Below are 17619 nucleotides of genomic sequence, written 5' to 3'. Positions count from 1 at the left end.
TATTATCCACTTCACAAGTCTGCCTTCCTGTCATCAGGACATGGAATAAAACAACTGTTGTTTTTTATGTATAGCTAAGATGCTGTAGAAGTTTTCTTGCTTTAAATTGCCTTTCAGTAGGGCTGTTGTAAGCAATGGATTTATGGATTGCATTGGATTTATGGAGTGGAAAAAAAAGCTTATGGTTATGTAATTTTTGCTTGTAAAATTTGCTTTTATTAAGATAAATATCATTTATTGATCACAGAATGAGATTTGTTTGCATACTGCAGCAAAAGCATTTATGCACAGATGCAAACAAAGTGCAAAACAAAGACAAAGAAGACTCAGTGTAAACAGTCGACAAGCAAAATATTGTGCAAAACCAATTTCAGCATCGGAATTGGCAATAAATTAATACATTTTACTGGAGTACATTCTCTTGTGCTACACAGTAGGATAATAATGGCCACAGGTTTTTGTTATTCCTCATCTGTACAGATTGTTTTTATATGAGCGATACAGACAAAACAGGAAATGGAAGCAGGTAGTAGAGCTATTCTCCTCCAGGGACAGGAAGTGCAGCCCCAGCAGCAGGAAGCTGTAATAAAAGCAAACCTCACTGCAGGTCCTTTGAGCAAGGGGGTCACATGTGCAGTGAGCAGGGGCTGCTGCCGCATTCGCACTACAACATGCTCCTCACCCACTTCTGCGCCTCACTGCTTCCTGGTTCATGCCCGTCGTACTTAGATGGCCCTTATCCACACGGCACCCGCTTCCTGTCGAGTGGCCCTTCCTGTGATCTGCACCCACATCCATGGGCCACTGGCATGCATGCCGTCTTTTTGAGGCAGGCTTCATGATGTCACAGCTGTGGTTGAATTGGGAAAAGAGATGAATTGCAATGCGTCACAGAATTCAATTCCTTCACGGCAAGGCATCTCCAAGGTGTCTCCTTGGGTTTTTCCTGTACAAATGCGGACAGGGGGTATGGGTGGCAGTTTTTTCGCTCTTCATGCCCAACTTCGGAGCGTGTTTGTTTGATGGCAGCATACTTGTGGCTCTAATCACCTTGTAGCACAGATTTAACTAGAGTAGAGGGCTAAACGGCTGCCTGCCATCAGCCAGATAGGCAAACAGCCCCATAATGGCAACCCCGATCAGAAGACTGTGCTGCATGCTGATTGATCAGAATTCGTTGACACCAGCATCAGATTTTTTTCCAAAACTTTTACAGGGGCAGGTGCTGGAGAGGTAATGTAATGACGGTCCCCAGCACCACCAGTGCCGCATTTCCCAGGCCAGATGCTGTACTCCTTCTCCCATTATGACTGCAGTATTCTAGCATGTGCACATCTACAGCTTGAAGGCATGTTTGCGATACATAAGAGCAGCCTTAGCATCAAAAGCGCAGACCAAAGCTGAAAGACCTCTGCTGGGAATTAAAACGCAAGCCTTTGGACGGGAGAGCATGAGAATTATATTATTTTAGTCATTACTTTTGAAGCCATGTGATGTCTTAGCTGCAGGAAGAGCTAAGATGGTTCAAAGCTCTCCATTGCTTCCCACAGCCTAAACCACCTCCTGTTATTGGGCGGCCTGCTTCAGTTGTGTTTCCACATCTGAATTATTTTGAGCCGCTGTTTCCCATATTACTCTCTTGTTTCTCTTGGTATTGCTGAAAGCTTCAAAGTCATTCCGTGCACAATGGTTGGCTTTTAAACCCCTCCCCCACTGTGCATTCGCCTTTAACATTCAGGATGTTCGCTTGAGTATCACAGGAAGTCAGCTGTCTTCTAAAATAAATAAAAAGTGTGATATATAAATGATTTGTCTTTGCAGTAACAAGTAGTAAATCAGACGATGTAAGACTTGGACACGCTGTTGCATGTTATGAATTTTCATGCTCTCCTGTCTGATGGTGGTTTGGACCTCAGTCACTCAGAGGGTAGAAGCAGAGTGAGACAGCAATGGCAGTTTCGAATCGTCAACTGAACACTTAAGCATCAATTCCTGCTACATGAGCTAAATTTACTGTCCTGGGTATTTTTTAAAAGGAAAACACATTACAATTTCCTTTCTAATTCACAGTCCAGTCATTGCACATTGAAATGTTAGCCCAAATGATAACATCCATAGTCCAGTGTTCCTATGCACATCCTTTATCTTATGGTTACCATGCAGGGATGTACACAATACATTTAATTTAATTTAGGACTGAAAAGCCACACACTGGTGCTGACCCGACAAGAAAAAACTGATCATCTGTTTTCTACCCTCTATACCTTTGGCCCGTCTGCAGATGCCAGATGGCAGCAATTCCACGAGAAATCTTCTAAAACTGGGTTCTTGCCCTTCAGCCACAAAACATACATATACACACCCCCCCCCCCCGCTTGGCATTTCCATTTAGGTCTCTTCCCAAACGTTCCTCCAAACCAGATGTGGCAGTTGGAAAGAATGAAAATAAACCAATTTTAACCACTGTCTCAAAAGTGCTTATTTTTATAAATTATCTGGGACTTTCTGAAATGAAAGCAGATTACAGAGATGACTTGGATAGAGGTGACTTTGATATGATGTAATTATGGCCATATTTATTTAGAACAAAGTTATGGGCTGGTAGATAAAGCAATGAGGACGAGAGAGTCGCTGCACAGCTTTGGACACGTGGCTCTGACAGCAGCTGTTCCTGTCTGCTGGCTTTAGAAAGACGCTCTCAAGCCAAATGTAGCTGAGCTAACATCTCACTCGCTTGTAGTTCATGGTCAGCAACACAGAAGGGACTATCCAAGCATTCTACAATACATTAAACCTTAGGAGAATTCTCTATGTTTACTGGAAAAGGAGTGATACAGATATGCCTTGTGATTTTAAAAGTTAAAGAACGTTTCAAAGAATGACAATTCATGGCCATAATTTTTTGTTTTAATTTGATTTTGGTTTTGCATGACAAACATATTTGTTGATCTTTTGCACACTGATGTTATCTTGTTTCAAGAGTGAAGGCGTCATATATTGACTGCCCATTCTTTATAGATTCTTATTTAAGAAATGCACTCCATCCATCTTCCATAACTTCTTATCAAGTGCAGGTCGCGGTCAGCCTGGAACCTGTACCCAGAGGGGGAGGTCATGAGGGAGGGGGACTTTCTGGATGGGATGCAAGCCAATTGACACACACTCATACACTATTGGCAATTTAGCGACATCATTTCACTCATCCACGTTTTTGGACTGTGTAAACCTACAAAAGCTTAAAAATAGGTTTTTGAGTGTATGTTTAAAGATGATTTAAACAAAAAAATAGAAGAATGACATTCTAAATGGTCTCAGATTATTGGTGCTGAGTTTATGCTGAATATAAGCAAGTGTTGCACTTTGGGGTACATGTTTTTTAGAGAGGTGAAATGTTTAAAAATGTCAAGGCATGTCAGGTCTCAATAGGGGCTGAGTGGCCTCAGACTCACGAGGGCTAAGAACTAACAACAATGAGAGTGTTAATTTGACATTTCTTTATAATACATGAAAATCTCTATAAATATAAAACTATTGTTTTTGTGGTCAGTCCTATGCTTAGGCAGGACCAAACTAAAGTAAACTTTACCCCTATAATATAACCTACAGTATAATATACCCCTGTAATATAATACACAATATAAATTATGCCACAGTTTTATAGTAATAATAATAGAAAATAAGAGCCGAGATCAGTTACAAGTGTTAAAGTGATTAAGGGAAAAGTGATTAATCTGGGAAGCTTCGTGTGATCTCGTTAATGTCCATTTGATGATGTCACAGCACCATCATGTCAGTCCTCTGATGGACGGTGTAGTAATATCTCTTATGGGCAATGAGAGACCTCAGGGCGCCATGTGTGCACACTGGCAGCATGACAGCAAGACTAAAGAAAAAATGTATATTTGATGGGTTATACAGTAAAACCGCACAGATGAAATATAGTTCCATTTGAAATGCCCATTCATTACGAATGTGATGGGTTTGGCTTTACTGATGTAGGGCCACGTTTCATATAGAAGCTTTGATCGACATTTTGAAGCAGTTGCACTGTGCAGCTGCCCTGTTCCATGTTTTCCCACCCAGAATGCTTGTGGGCAGCGTGATGTGACAGACCAGTCAGGCCCAGCTGCTCTGTCACAGTGTGGGTTACTGGGATGAGCAGAGTGCTAGTTAAGAAAGCATGAGAACTAAAATTTTGTTTCCTTGTCCCCATAAACGTCCTTGCAAGGCCATTTTAACAATTATTTAATGATTGGACTTCCAATAAACTTTTGCCCGTGCCACATTCGCTTATTTTGTCAGTCATAGCTAAAAATTATAAGAGCAAGACTAAAATCAGTAACTTTATTTGAAGGGGCAGAAATATTATAATAGTACATACTGTATTAATTAACCAAAAACTACTAAGTGTTTGCTAGGTACTGATCCCATGTTCGTTCATCATTAATCAGTCATAATGGATCATGTATTTCATGCAGTTCATGATTTGTACTTGATTAGTAACTGAGTTACTAAGATACTTGTGCCCCCTCAAGCAAAGTGTTACTGTAAAATGAAACAGAGAAATTGTAAACGAGAATGAAAACTTTCACTTCACCTGCCTAATGTTACTGTAAGTGCATGTCAATGTCTCGGCCTGCAGGCTATGCAATAGATGTAACCTATTGCCAGCATTCTGACCAAGGAATACCTCAGGAAATGTGTACCTACCATTGCTAATTTGGCAAGGTTGTTTGGCAGTGACTGGCAGAAATTCTTAGCACTATTGGTAATCAAGTTGTAAGATTTTTTTTCCCTTATTACAAAGTAGACGTTGTTTAATTAGCTTAAAAAATGCTGTTCTGTGTTGTCTGAAAACATTGAACATTGAAAACATTGAACTGATTCACTTGATGTTTTGATTTAAGGTTATTTCAGCAGTCAGAGATTTGGACCAGAAGCATAAAATGGTTGAAGAATCTTAGACATGATATTGTTGTACAGTCTCAATTAAGCGTTTTACTCATGGATAACATTTACTGTGTAAATAGTTCTTTTTTCAACACAGTCAGTTCAACACAGTGAAGCTCAAAATCTTAAAGTGGTAGATGACTATTTTAATGCCATGCCTTGTAGGTAAACAGTAAATGCTTTTGGAAATTCTATCTAGAAATGTGTGTGTGTGTGTATATATGATTAGATAGATAGATAGATAGATAGATAGATAGATAGATAGATAGATAGATAGATAGATAGATAGAATGGAATGGAAAGGGATGCAAAAAGCAGCAGGAAGAAGTAAAAACAAAAAAAATATATTTTGGTGTCAGCATGGAGGAGGGGGGGGGGGAACAAGAGAGCCTGGTTTTACACGAGGGCTGCCACTGCAAGCTGGGCCAAATACTCAATCATATACAGTGACTGTGTGCAACAGATGTGCTGAAGGAGTGACTTCTCCCTGACTTCTCTCTGCCCCAGGACATCCACGCCTCCCTGCCATCTTATAATATGACACAGAGATATTAAACAAGAGGATAATTATGCCCTTGGGGTATTTGGGGTACTTTTTTTTACTAGCCCCCCAACCTTCCATTTAATAAATAGCTGTAATTTTTAAGCACAACAAATACAGTTGAAACAGTGGGGAAGATGCGAATTTGTTTGTTGCTTATGCTGTACTAAGCTTTTATACAAGTATTCCATTATGTTTCATCTCTGCATTCCTGCATTATACCCTTGTGTATTCAGCAATCACGGTGTATTTAGACATTATACACACATATGTCATCAAAGACATGTTAGAGTGCTGTGTAAAGTGACCTCTTTCCATTTCGTCTCTGTAGGATGGCTCCAAGCAAAAGCAGGTGCGTAAGAAGACCGTGTCCTTCAGCACTATGCCCAACGATCGCAAGATCAACAGCACAGCAGCCTGCATGGCCTTCATGATGGAGGGCTGCGAGATGAAGAAGGTTCGCTCCAACTCTCGCATGTACAACCGCTACTTTCTGCTGGACCCGGACATGCGCTGGCTACGATGGGAACCCTCCAAGAAGGACTCGGAGAAGGCAAAGCTGGAGATCAAGAGCATCAAGGAGGTGCGGCTGGGGAAGAAAACCCCAGTGCTCCGCAGCAATGGCCTCTCTGACCAGTTCCCTGAGGAGTGTGCCTTCTCCATTATCTATGGAGACAATTATGAGTCCCTGGATCTGGTGGCCAGCACAGCAGATATAGTCAACACCTGGGTGATGGGTCTTCGCTACCTAGTCTCCTATGGGAGGCACACAGTAGACGTTATTGAACCCAGCCAGGCCAGCTTGAGGACCTCCTGGATTAGTTCCTTGTTTGAAGCAGCTGACATGGAAAAAAAGGGACACATTGACCTCCCCAAAGCCACCCAAATTATCAGGGGCTTGAACCCTGGGATGAAAGCATCACAGATACAGCTGAAGTTTAAGGAGCTCCAAAAGGTTAGAGATCAGCATGGGGAGGAGATAACAACTGACGTATTCACAGAGGCCTACTGTGAATTGTGTACCCGACCTGAGATCTTTTTCCTCTTGGTCCAGTTCTCCAGCAACAAGGAATACCTGGACTGTAAGGACTTGATGCTCTTTGTGGAGGTTGAGCAAGGGATGGAAGGGGTGACTGAAGAGATGTGCATGGAGATCATACACAAATATGAGCCATCTGCAGAGGGTAAGGAGCGAGGGTACCTCTCCATTGATGGCTTCACGCACTACCTCCTCTCATCTGAGTGCCATATATTTGACCCTCAGCACAAATTTGTCTGTCAGGACATGACACAGCCTCTCTCGCACTATTATATTAATGCCTCACGCAATGCCTCCCTTCTCGAAGACCACTTCTGGGGTTCCTCAGACCTTAATGGCTACATCAGGGCACTAAAGATGGGTTGCCGCAGCGTAGAGGTTGTGGTTTGGGATGGCCCTGACAATGAACCTCACATCTACGTGGGAAATTCAGTTACCTCTCAGCTAGCCTTCTGCAAGGTCCTGGATGTCATCAACCAATATGCCTTTGAAAGCTCAGAATACCCACTGATCCTCTGCCTGGTGACTCATTGTAGCATTCGCCAACAAAAGGTCATGGTGCAGCACATCAAGAAGATCCTTGGCGACAAGCTATACATGAATCCCCCTGACCCCAGAGAACATTACCTGCCCAGTCCTGAGAAACTGAAAAGGAAGATACTCCTTAAAGGAAAGCAGCTGCCTCCCAGTCACCCAGATTCTGAAGGGGATGTCACAGATGAGGATGAGGGAATGGAAATGAGCCGAAGATTTGGCACAGATGAGAGGGACCAGCTTAATGGAATGAGCTGTAAAAAGCTGAGGCTGTGTAAGGAGCTGTCCAATCTAGTTACTTTGTGTAAGTCAGTGCAATTCAGAGATTTTGAAGTCTCAAAGAGATGTCAGAAATATTGGGAGATGTGCTCTTTCAATGAAGTTGATGCTAACAGATTTGCTAATGAGTCCCCAGAGGACTTTGTGTGCTTCAACAAAAGGTTCCTCTCTCGGGTGTACCCAAGCCCCATGAGAATTGATGCCAGTAACATGAACCCACAGGACTTCTGGAAGTGTGGATGTCAGATTGTGGCCATGAATTATCAGACACCTGGCCTAATGATGGACCTCAACTTGGGCTGGTTTCGCCAGAACGGAAATTGCGGCTACGTGCTCCGGCCTGCGATTATGAGGGAGGAGGTGTCCTATTTCAGTGCTAATGCCAGAGACTCTCTTCCTGGGGTATCGGCTCAGTTGCTGCACATCAAACTGATAAGTGGCCAGAATCTACCCAAGCCTAAGGGATCTGCTGCTAAAGGTGATGTTGTGGAGCCCTATGTCTATGTGGAAATCCATGGGATCCCTGCTGACTGTGCTGAGCAAAGGACTAAAACTGTCTCCCAGAATGGGGACAACCCTGTTTTTGAGGAGAGCTTTGAATTCCAGATCAACCTACCGGAGTTAGCGGTGCTCCGCTTTGTGGTACTGGACGACGACTACATCGGGGACGAGTTCATTGGACAGTACACCATTCCTTTTGAGTGCCTGCAGCCTGGATACAGGCATGTTCCACTGCAGTCCTTGACTGGGGAGTTCCTTGCCAATACCACACTCTTCGTGCACATTGCCATCACGAATCGACGGGGTGGGGGCAAGGCCCACAAGAGGGGTTTGTCAGTGAGGAAAGGGCGGAAAGCAAGGGAGTATACCTCTACCAAAACAACTGGAATCAAAGCAGTGGACGAGGTCTTCAGGGCATCCACGCAGCCACTGAGAGAAGCTACAGACCTGCGAGAAAACGTGCAGGTATTGAACTGGCTGCTCTTTGCATGTTTTTTGTTTCACTGTAAGGCAGACTTGAGCATCTACGCATAGCCTGATATTTTCCCATAGGTGTTTCCTTTTTCTTTCACTTAATGAGCAGAGGAACTAGCTTATATTCCTGTACTCTCTAAGCAGTGTTTCCCAACAGTGTCCTTGCGTACTTCCAGACAGTCTTTGCTGATTGTTGAACCAAGCACAAGCAATCAACCCAAACACCAAATCCCTGGTACAAGGGTGTTTGGAGCTGGGAGGGAACAATTGTGTGGACTGTCTGGGGTCCCCGAGGACTGGGTTGGGGGACACTGGCTTAGAGCTAGACCTGGTGAAAACAATGCTGCACTGAGTTGAAAAATCATTACGATAAAGAAATATACAGTAAAATCCCGTTATAGTGGAATATCATCTATAACGGACGAGGTCCGCTGGTCCCGGCCGTGCGCCTTTAACAACATGCAGAAAAAGCATCGGATATAGCGGACTCGCATAAAACGGAATTTCACTTGTAACGGACAAACTATTTGGTCCTCAGGGCTGCTTTTAGCTGTAGTTTTGTTCAGCTATAACAGACATGCAGGCTCCACCTACAAGGTGCGTGGCGTGCCGGTGATATCCAGCGCAGATACGTACGTAGATGGGATTATTAACAATCATGCATCTGGTCAGGTGAAGTTGGATTACTTCATGTAAAATATAATAATCTATACCACAAGTGTGTCTGCTGAGGTGTGACATGAGTAAATGGTGTCCTGTAGTTCTGGGCATACAGCAACTCTGGATATAACGGACTGTTTTGCCAGGTCCCTTTAAGTCCGTTATAACTGGATTTTACTGTACTCCAACTTTATAAGTCTTTGAAAGCCCTGTGCCTGTCTCAGACAGTTTTTCTGCACATCCATTTTTCAGTACACATAAATTTTATATTTGTCAGATTTTTTTTTTTTTTTTTACATAGTACAGATATGTTTAGATCACACTGGATTCAAGGTAAGGATGGGCTGATCCACATTTTTTCAGTTCCAATTTGATTCTGACACACAACTGCCGATACAGATACAGATTCTGATACAAGAGCTCTTTTTACTTTGTTATACTCTATATATTATTTTTTAAGCTATTAAATACAGATGGAAAAAATGTATGACAAAAAATATTTAATTAGGCTACTACAAACATACATAACGTACTGTTCCACCTCATTTGTACGTCTTGTTTTAAGCGTTTTTGAGGCATTTGCAGTTCAATATGAATATCTTCAAATCAAGTATACACAAAAGGTGAATGCTTTAAAATTTTAACACAATTTTTCTTCCATTGGCGTCAGCTCATTTACACTTTGGTGCGATGGCAGCCCCTCTTGTATCACAAGCTGCAGCGAGTTCGTAAAACAGTCCAAGTTAGCAAATCATTCATTGCTTTTTTTGTCTCGCATGTGTGCCCGTTAAACGTTATTCGACCTCTCAAAACTTTATTTTACAAAGATTGCAAATCGCTGTGCTACTGGTTTCTGTTAAAAGCGTAAAATACTCCCAGATCGTCACGTCTTACCTTACGCTCCTCGTACTGCGAAGGGTATGCGCATGACGTCACAGCAGGCGGAAATCACTGTACTCACACCCACTGAGTAGCTAAAAAGACTTGTTAGCGTTCGATTTGAATGCCGCTAAAAAACACATGTAAAATGGGAAAGAGCTGTCGTGTGATTGATTGTACAAATAGATTTAACACGAAATAGGAGCTATCTTTTTAGAGATTGCCAAAAACTAAATAAGTAAGTATAGGACGTGGATCGGTCACGCATGGCCGATACCCGATCCGTCAAATAGGTCTGGATCGGCACCGATACTGATCCGAATATCGAATCGGTGCATCCCTAATTCAAGGTAGGTACATTTCATATTTAAGCCTACTGTTTTCTACCATGAGTGGTAACTTAACTACTAGCAGGTAATTATGAGAAAAAACTTTTCTTAAATTAATGATTTAAATGTATGTGTACCTTGAAGGTGATGCTTTTTCTACTCTGATTAAATTGAAGTGTAACATTATGCCGTCTCCCCTACGGGTTTGAGAATTTGACATTTGCAGTTTCAGTTCTTCATGAGTTGGCTGTGAACAATTAAACTGGAATATTTTTGGACCTCGTCGAATGATTGCTGAAACTCATAACCCATAAGCCAGAAACAATACTGAAAATGATTTAGATCACGTAAAGATATTAAAACATATAAATATTAGTATTATTTAACATTTGTTAGTGTAAGTACGTAATGCATACTGTAATTAATATTAAAAGTTAGTTTTGGCATTTAAAAAAAAAACTGCGGGATCTACGGATCTTGGCTTGGTTCTGCCGTGCACCTTTGTCTCAGCAGCGAGCTTCATGCACGTGTTAGCTGTCCTAGATGTAAGATCTGTTCCAAATAAACTGCATCACTATCCCTTGAAATGCATTAGAAGTAAAATATCAAAACTTATGAATGAATATGTTTCTGCTGAGTGTCATAAAGAGACTTTTTAAGCATTCATGACAGAATGGGTTACTGAAGTCAATGTTATTGTCAGAAATGGGGGGCAAAGGGCAAAAATGGTGCAAGAAATCGTAGAAGGCCCCTAAAAACCGAATGGAGAAAAAATTTGGCCCCAAGATTAAAAAAAATATTTACCAGTTTAGGGCAATATTCTAATCCTACATTAAGCCATAATTTTGTTTTTATTCCTTTAATTTAATTTAAATTTCTGTCTCTAACACACACTCAACACAAACAGCACAGTTGTTCACATTATGTGCGTACATAACTTAATGTAACATGTAACTACATACTACTATGTAACACTTTTACGATACCTGGCAGAAGCCAATTTTATTTTTTAATAAAAACAAATAAGCCGATCTCTGCTAGGGGCTTAGCTACGCAAAGTCTGCTTACCCATGGCCTCGCCACCCACCCATCAGCCACTTTTACAGTATTTACTCATGTTGGCACAAGGTGATGATTACTGTATGCATTTTAATGTGGGTTCTTTTCACATTAAAAACAAACTTCATGTATTTATTACCTTTTTTAAAAAGTGCCCCCAAAATTTTGTAAATGCCCCCATGTTTTAGACAGTGGGGGCTTCTAAAAACTGCCGGCCAAATATTTTTTACATTTCCTACACTGGTCACCATGGTTTATTTTTCACGTCATGTATATTGGATTTGTTTTGGTTGTTTTTTTTTTTAGGAGAAGTAGAAATAAATACATGAATTGATCTTAAACCACTGATTTCACACACTAATTAATTCAAGGTCAGAATTGAAAAATGTGTTTATACATTATGGAAAGGCCAATTTAAAGTGTCCCAGATGCTTTTAGGAAATTGAAAGTGTGCTTTATTTGTCATTTGCACGACTACAGGTCCATTCTTTCATACATCCCCTCTTTGACACACACGGGTAAGAAGGTAAGAGTGAAGCCAGGGGTCAACACTGCTGGAGCATTTCAGAGTTAAGAACCTTATCCAAGAGTCCAGTAGAGATGTGACTCTGCCAAAGACAGAATTCAAACCAGCAACCTTCCCATCACCACCACAGAGGCCTGACCCACAGTCACACACTGCACACACACTTCCCCCTGAATGCCTCAGCATGTCCAACTGCCGACACACAGCAGCCCGATCCGTGAACCTCTGGGGATCCTGAGAAGAAATAAATGTTCGTACTGGAGGGTCCATCTGACAGTCTTTCACTTGGGTGGCTGCTCTGGTTTAAATTAAACCTTTTCGAAAAACCAATTGAAATAAGACAAACAAACCGAATGAGTGACCTTTTGGCCGGAGGCCAGTTGGATGAAAAATGAAAGTTCACATTCGGTCCCCTGATGGATGTCCAGCTTCTCTCACCAGCCAGCTCTGTTGTAAGGTAGCCTGTGAAGTTGCATCACATTCTGAACGTAAGACACTGGGGCGTACAGATACCACTAAGCCTGAAAGATGCCGTGAAGAACTAAGGATCTAAGGATCTCAATGTCCGTTCTGTTTTACTCAAAGGGCTAATATTTAAAATAGTAGAGGCCCTGCAAGCTTCTGTAACAAATTTGATCATTTTGGTTTTTTTTTGTCATGTAATTTATGGTCCTTGTTGCTTTTATTGTCAATGCCAGGTTGATACTGTACTGTTTGCAATATTTTTGTATCATATAAAAAAGATGCTTGAAGATAATGATTAGTGCAATTTAATGGTTTATGTAGACAAACCAGCATAAGAAAGCAAGTGCATACTTACTTAGCTGTAGTTGTTTCGGGTTTAGACCCAAGTCTGTTGGTCTTATTGTCATACCTGTAGCCAAACTGCAGAGGTGGCAGTTATGTGGACCTGACAGCATTTGTCCTAATTAATTGTCAATATTGGGGAAGTTTGTCACGCAAGTGATGCATTACAGACAGGGGTGGAGAGTGCAGGTCCAAAAAGTAAAAATCCAGACCAAGGTTTTGTTACAGTCACAGAGGACTCAACTGGTTGGTTGAAAGAAAATCTTGGTCTGGATTTGTACTTTCTGAACCTGAACTTTCTACCTCTGTCTGCAATGCATCACTTTTGAGACTGACTTCCCCAACATTGTTAATTGTGTGCCGTTAACATGAATGCTGTTTACTCAGAGTATATTTAACTTTGCCATAACAGCATGCCACTTCAACCCTGGTGAAGATTCCAGCTAGTATTTGAAACTTAAATGCAAAATGACGGGCAGTTTTTTGTGTCCCTGGTCACAAGCCCTTTTGCTGAAGCCAGGGTGCTCAGATTTAAGCCAATGCGCATCTAATATAGAACCTTCTCCTAAGCACCCACCCATAACACTCCCCTCTTTGTGTATCTGGCCGAAATTCTGAAAACCTTTCCAAGGTCAGGCAAAGTCCGCGGTGCGGCTCCGGCCTGCTCAGAGGAGCGGCTGGTGGGTGTCTCAGCTTGCGGCTGCCGACTCTGAATCGCCGAGCCCAAGGCCCTGGAACGCAGCGCTCCACATAATGCCGTCTTTCTGTCCTGCTGGAGCTCCTTGTGAGAGGCAGTCCTCTTTCCCACGCTGTAGGGAAAGCTTCCAAAGAAAACTCCGGAACACTGCTTCCCCTTCTGTTTTTTTTTTCTCTTTGCCTGTATCTTCTTGTGGAGGTACTGGAAGGTACTGAGGGCTGAAAGAAGGATTGTGTTTTTTGTTTTTTTTTTGCTCTACGGTGGCACAGAGTTGTGTTTCAGTTGGGGCCCAATGTGGGAGGTAGAGACCTGTACAGTCCGTTGAATTCGCTGCTGTAAAAGACGCAGGCCGTGGACACGAGTCGTTTCGTGGTTTTGTAGGGCTAATGCTTTCAGATATTATACATCACTCATGATACATGGCAAAATTAGAGGTTTGTTCTGGTGTAAACCTGGAAACATAGTTTAAGTTCATTAAGGGGCATCCAGTAGATAGCCAATGTTGAAAAGAAAATGTTATTAACTGCCATCCTGTCCAGGGTGTTCCATGACTTATGCCCCCCCCCCCGGACTGGCTTCAGGCTCAATGTGACCCTATACTGATGGCCGGTTATGGGAGATAGATAGATGGATGGAATCTTGTTATCAGAAATTAGTCTTTCCCAGATTATGGTCTTTTTTTCTCTTATATCTCTTACCTTCTCTCACCCACTTATCTTGATGCATACTTTGCAGTGCTTGTTGTTGCTAATGCAGTGCACTTTTTTGGGAAAAATCTGTCCATAGCAACACAGGCATGACTGCCGAGCAGAGTGCAGAATAGACACGTGTGAGTAATCCTTCATCACGTTGCATTGGCATTCTAGCCTTCCACTCCTTCATCACTGGTATGAATAAAACTCTCCCGGTCAACGGAAGTGTCAAGGCCGATCATATAACTCTTCCTGAATCATTGCTTTTTCTCGCTCTCCTTTTAAGAATGCCATGGTGTCCTTCAAAGAGCTGTGTGGGCTGACGCCGGCCGCCAACATGAAGCAGTGCATTCTGACGGTGTCCACCTGGCTAATGAACAGTGAGCGCACCCTGCAGGTAATGGTGGACCTCGACGAGGACTACCCTGCCATGGAGGCCCGCGGACCCGTCCCGGAGCTGCTGCGGAAGGTCCTCACCGCCTATGACACGGTGAGCCCTGCTCCTGCTTCCTCTTTAATCTGCTCTCTCTCTGTGACGGGGAGTTGCCCCGTATCCATGCTACTGTAGCTGCTCTCGCCACCAGTCTACGAACGCTGCCGCAGGTGGTCGCTTTAACAGTGGGGAAGAATCTGGCTTTGCTGTGGATGCCTTCAAAGCTTGGGAGCGTGAGGCCCGGAAATGGGAAGTATTCGACACTGCTGACTTCAGTCATTTATTCCAAAAATAAAAAAATAAATAAAAGAACCAATTTCTAGCAGATCTTGCACTCTAAAAAATTAAGCCACTTGAAATTAATTACATAGATGTCATAACTTTATAATTAAAACAGGACTACAATGGAAAAATGTATAATAGCACTAATTTTAAGTTAAAATCATATTTTTAAAGGAGACTTTATCAGCACTATTTGCTAAATGTATCTCAGAGGTGCTGATTCTAGTCTGTGGCGACTTCTGTGGTGCTTAGAAGCTCTCCTATTTCATGTCCTGTTGTCCCAAACTTACAGCTTTTGTGTCTCGTTGCCAGTGCAGTTTATCCATCTTTTGTTTATATGCTCTCATTATTCTTCAGGCTGTTCCCCTGAGAACATGAAAAAATGTTTCAGGGTTTGTGACTGATGCACCTGCGTTATGAGTTACTGACATTCTGGCCTCTGTTGGCACCGGCCTTCATTGCCGTCTTTGTCATTGTGATTGAAGCACTTCCAGTTCTGCTTTCAAGGGGTGTTTCTGTTATTTTGTCCATCCCTTGTGTCTGTATGTGTGTATATGGAGTCCAGGTATACATTACATTATGTGCAAAAATGCCAAAAGTCTTGTTTTTTCTTTGGTTACTTGTGGTTCAGGTTAGGGCTGGGTATGGGATAAGGTTGTCATAGTTGGTATTAGGGTTTTGCCCATAGAAAGGAATGGACGGAGACGACCATCGTTCAGTGTGTCAGCTCAGCCATTTCAAAAACTCTCCTAAAATGACCATAGTATTTTCAGCAATCATACGATACAAAAGTGTATTTTTTGACTCGATTGCTACCCTACCTTGTTTGGCTAATCAATACCTCATTGAGTTATTTAACTAATTCAGATAATTAATTACTTGAGCTGGTGGTGAAATTTTGGAATGGCTGAGGTGACCCTGAGGAGAGGGTTAGGAATTGATATTGAGGAATTCATCTAGCCATCCAACAAGACAGCAGTAATTTTTCAGAGAACAGAATTTTTTTTATTTTTATCGTGTTACTTTTGGGACGGCATGGTGACACGGTGGATCGCACTGCTTTCTCACACCTCTGGCACTGGGGTTGGGGTCTCTGCCCTGGCTCCGTGTGTGGAGTTTGCATGTTCTCCACGTGTCATCAGGGGTTTCCTGCAAATTCTTTGGTTCCCTCCACAGTCAAAATACATGCTGAGGTGAACAGGAGTTGCCAAATAGAATAGCCTTTACTGTTATTACACAACAAACAAATTGTCCAAGGTTTAATAATAGATTTTTGTATTATAATCCTGTCCTGGGTTGTTCCCTGCTTTGTCCCTGTAGGTTCCAGAATAGACTCTGAACTGCTGTGACCTTGCATAGGACAAGCAAGTGTAGAAAATGAATGAGTATATTGCTGTTAATTTATGTATGTTCAACTGTTTTTTTTTTCTGAGCAAATATATACTATACTTGCTACCCAGAAAAATAACCTTAAACATTTCCTTTGACTGGGGTGTCTTTATACACACTTTGGCTTGCAAAAGTACTGAATCCCTCTTAAAGTTATTATATTTGCTTGAATAGCAAATGATAAATACACATATTTGTCCTGCATTGCTTCAACCTTGTGCTTAGGATCATCCTGCAGAAAGGTGAACTTTTTTTGCGGAGTGAAACAGGTTTTCTTGAAATACACTGCCCGGCCAAAAAAAAAAGTCGCCATTTGAATTTTTCATTGGACCGCCTTTAGCTTTGATTATGGTGCACATTTGTCATGGCATTGTTTCCACAGGCTTATGCAACATCTCACCCTTTATTTTCATCCAGATTTGTATTCATTCCTCACAGAGATCCTGTATTGACAAATGAGTTGAACCACTCCATAAAGCCTCCTTTATCACATCCCAAAGACCTTCAATGAGGTTAAGGTCACAACTCTGTGGTGACCAAGTCATGCATGAAAATGATTCTTCATGCTCCCTGAACCACTCTTTGACAATTCAAACCCTATGAATCTTGGCATTCTTGTCCTGGAATATGCCCATGCCAAAAGGGAAGAAAAAAATTCATGATGGACGGAGGTTTCACCTGGCCAGTAGATTCAGGTACTCAGGTGACTTCACTTTATAATGTTGCTGAGCTGTAATAATGATCCAGTTTCTGATATAAATTCAAATGGTGACACACACACATACACACACACATATATATGTATTTTTTTTCCCTTGACATATGGGACAGCATGTCAGCTTACCCTCTGTGATGTTATTGCAGTAAAAGGTAGCTCTACCAAATAAATCATGTAATGTTCAGTCCTTATCCAAGCAACAATTTTCAACTTTACATTTTCTTTACAAGATTTGCTGACAATTGACTTTCACTTTGAAAAACATATCAGCTTGCTTGGCTACTACCTTAGTCCTGTATTCCATCTCTAAGTGTTTGGTTGTGGGGTTAGTTTCTCCAAGACATTATTTGACAAAGACAATTTTGCCTGACATATATCAATACAAAATGAAACGCAATGTCAACCTGGTTTAATAAGATTGAAGTCCACATTCTGAAACTAAATCTGGTTGGACTGGGAAGGTGAATCCCAAATAAATACAAAATGATAAGCAGGAAGGATGAGAATTTTTCTTTTCCTGTGCTTCCCATTGTGTTTGTAGACATTTAGTTCTGTTTTGGAGGAATATCTCTAAAACAAATACAGTGAGTATAGAAATCCACCATCCCTCAAAATGTTAACTATTTTGGCCTACATGCAATTTAAAATATATATATTTTTATTACCGTTATTTATACATCATATTTTCCAGTGTCCCAGTGGCAAAAAGAACATTTCTGAAATAAAAGTAGAAAATACTGTAGTTTATATAGAACAGCGCCCTGTAGCTCCAATAGAGTTGCCATTAAGCTCTAGGTAACCTTCATGAACAGCCTCCTTCCTCCTCGGTC

At 41.7% G+C, this 17619-nt stretch overlaps 1 protein-coding gene and 1 long non-coding RNA gene across 2 annotated transcripts in view; one reads left to right on the top strand and one right to left on the bottom strand.

Annotated features, from left to right (window-relative positions):
- The window catches only part of LOC111842564 (inactive phospholipase C-like protein 2), a 72523-nt gene that overhangs the window by 38763 nt on the left and 16141 nt on the right, over nucleotides 1–17619 (top strand). The window contains exons 2-3 of the mRNA XM_023809294.1: nucleotides 5823–8309; nucleotides 14254–14457. Coding sequence (XP_023665062.1) covers nucleotides 5823–8309; nucleotides 14254–14457 — 2691 coding nt within the window. The remainder of the gene's footprint in view (nucleotides 1–5822; nucleotides 8310–14253; nucleotides 14458–17619) is intronic.
- On the bottom strand, nucleotides 233–10169 carry LOC111842565 (uncharacterized). Its single transcript, XR_002837936.2, has 3 exons — nucleotides 9873–10169; nucleotides 683–850; nucleotides 233–580 (listed from the first exon to the last, which is right to left on the bottom strand). It is a non-coding gene; the product is annotated as an uncharacterized lncRNA (long non-coding RNA).

The sequence above is a fragment of the Paramormyrops kingsleyae genome, chromosome 5 (assembly GCF_048594095.1).
Source record: "Paramormyrops kingsleyae isolate MSU_618 chromosome 5, PKINGS_0.4, whole genome shotgun sequence".
Classification (NCBI taxonomy): domain Eukaryota; kingdom Metazoa; phylum Chordata; class Actinopteri; order Osteoglossiformes; family Mormyridae; genus Paramormyrops; species Paramormyrops kingsleyae.
This window is presented reverse-complemented; position numbering and strand designations above follow the sequence as displayed.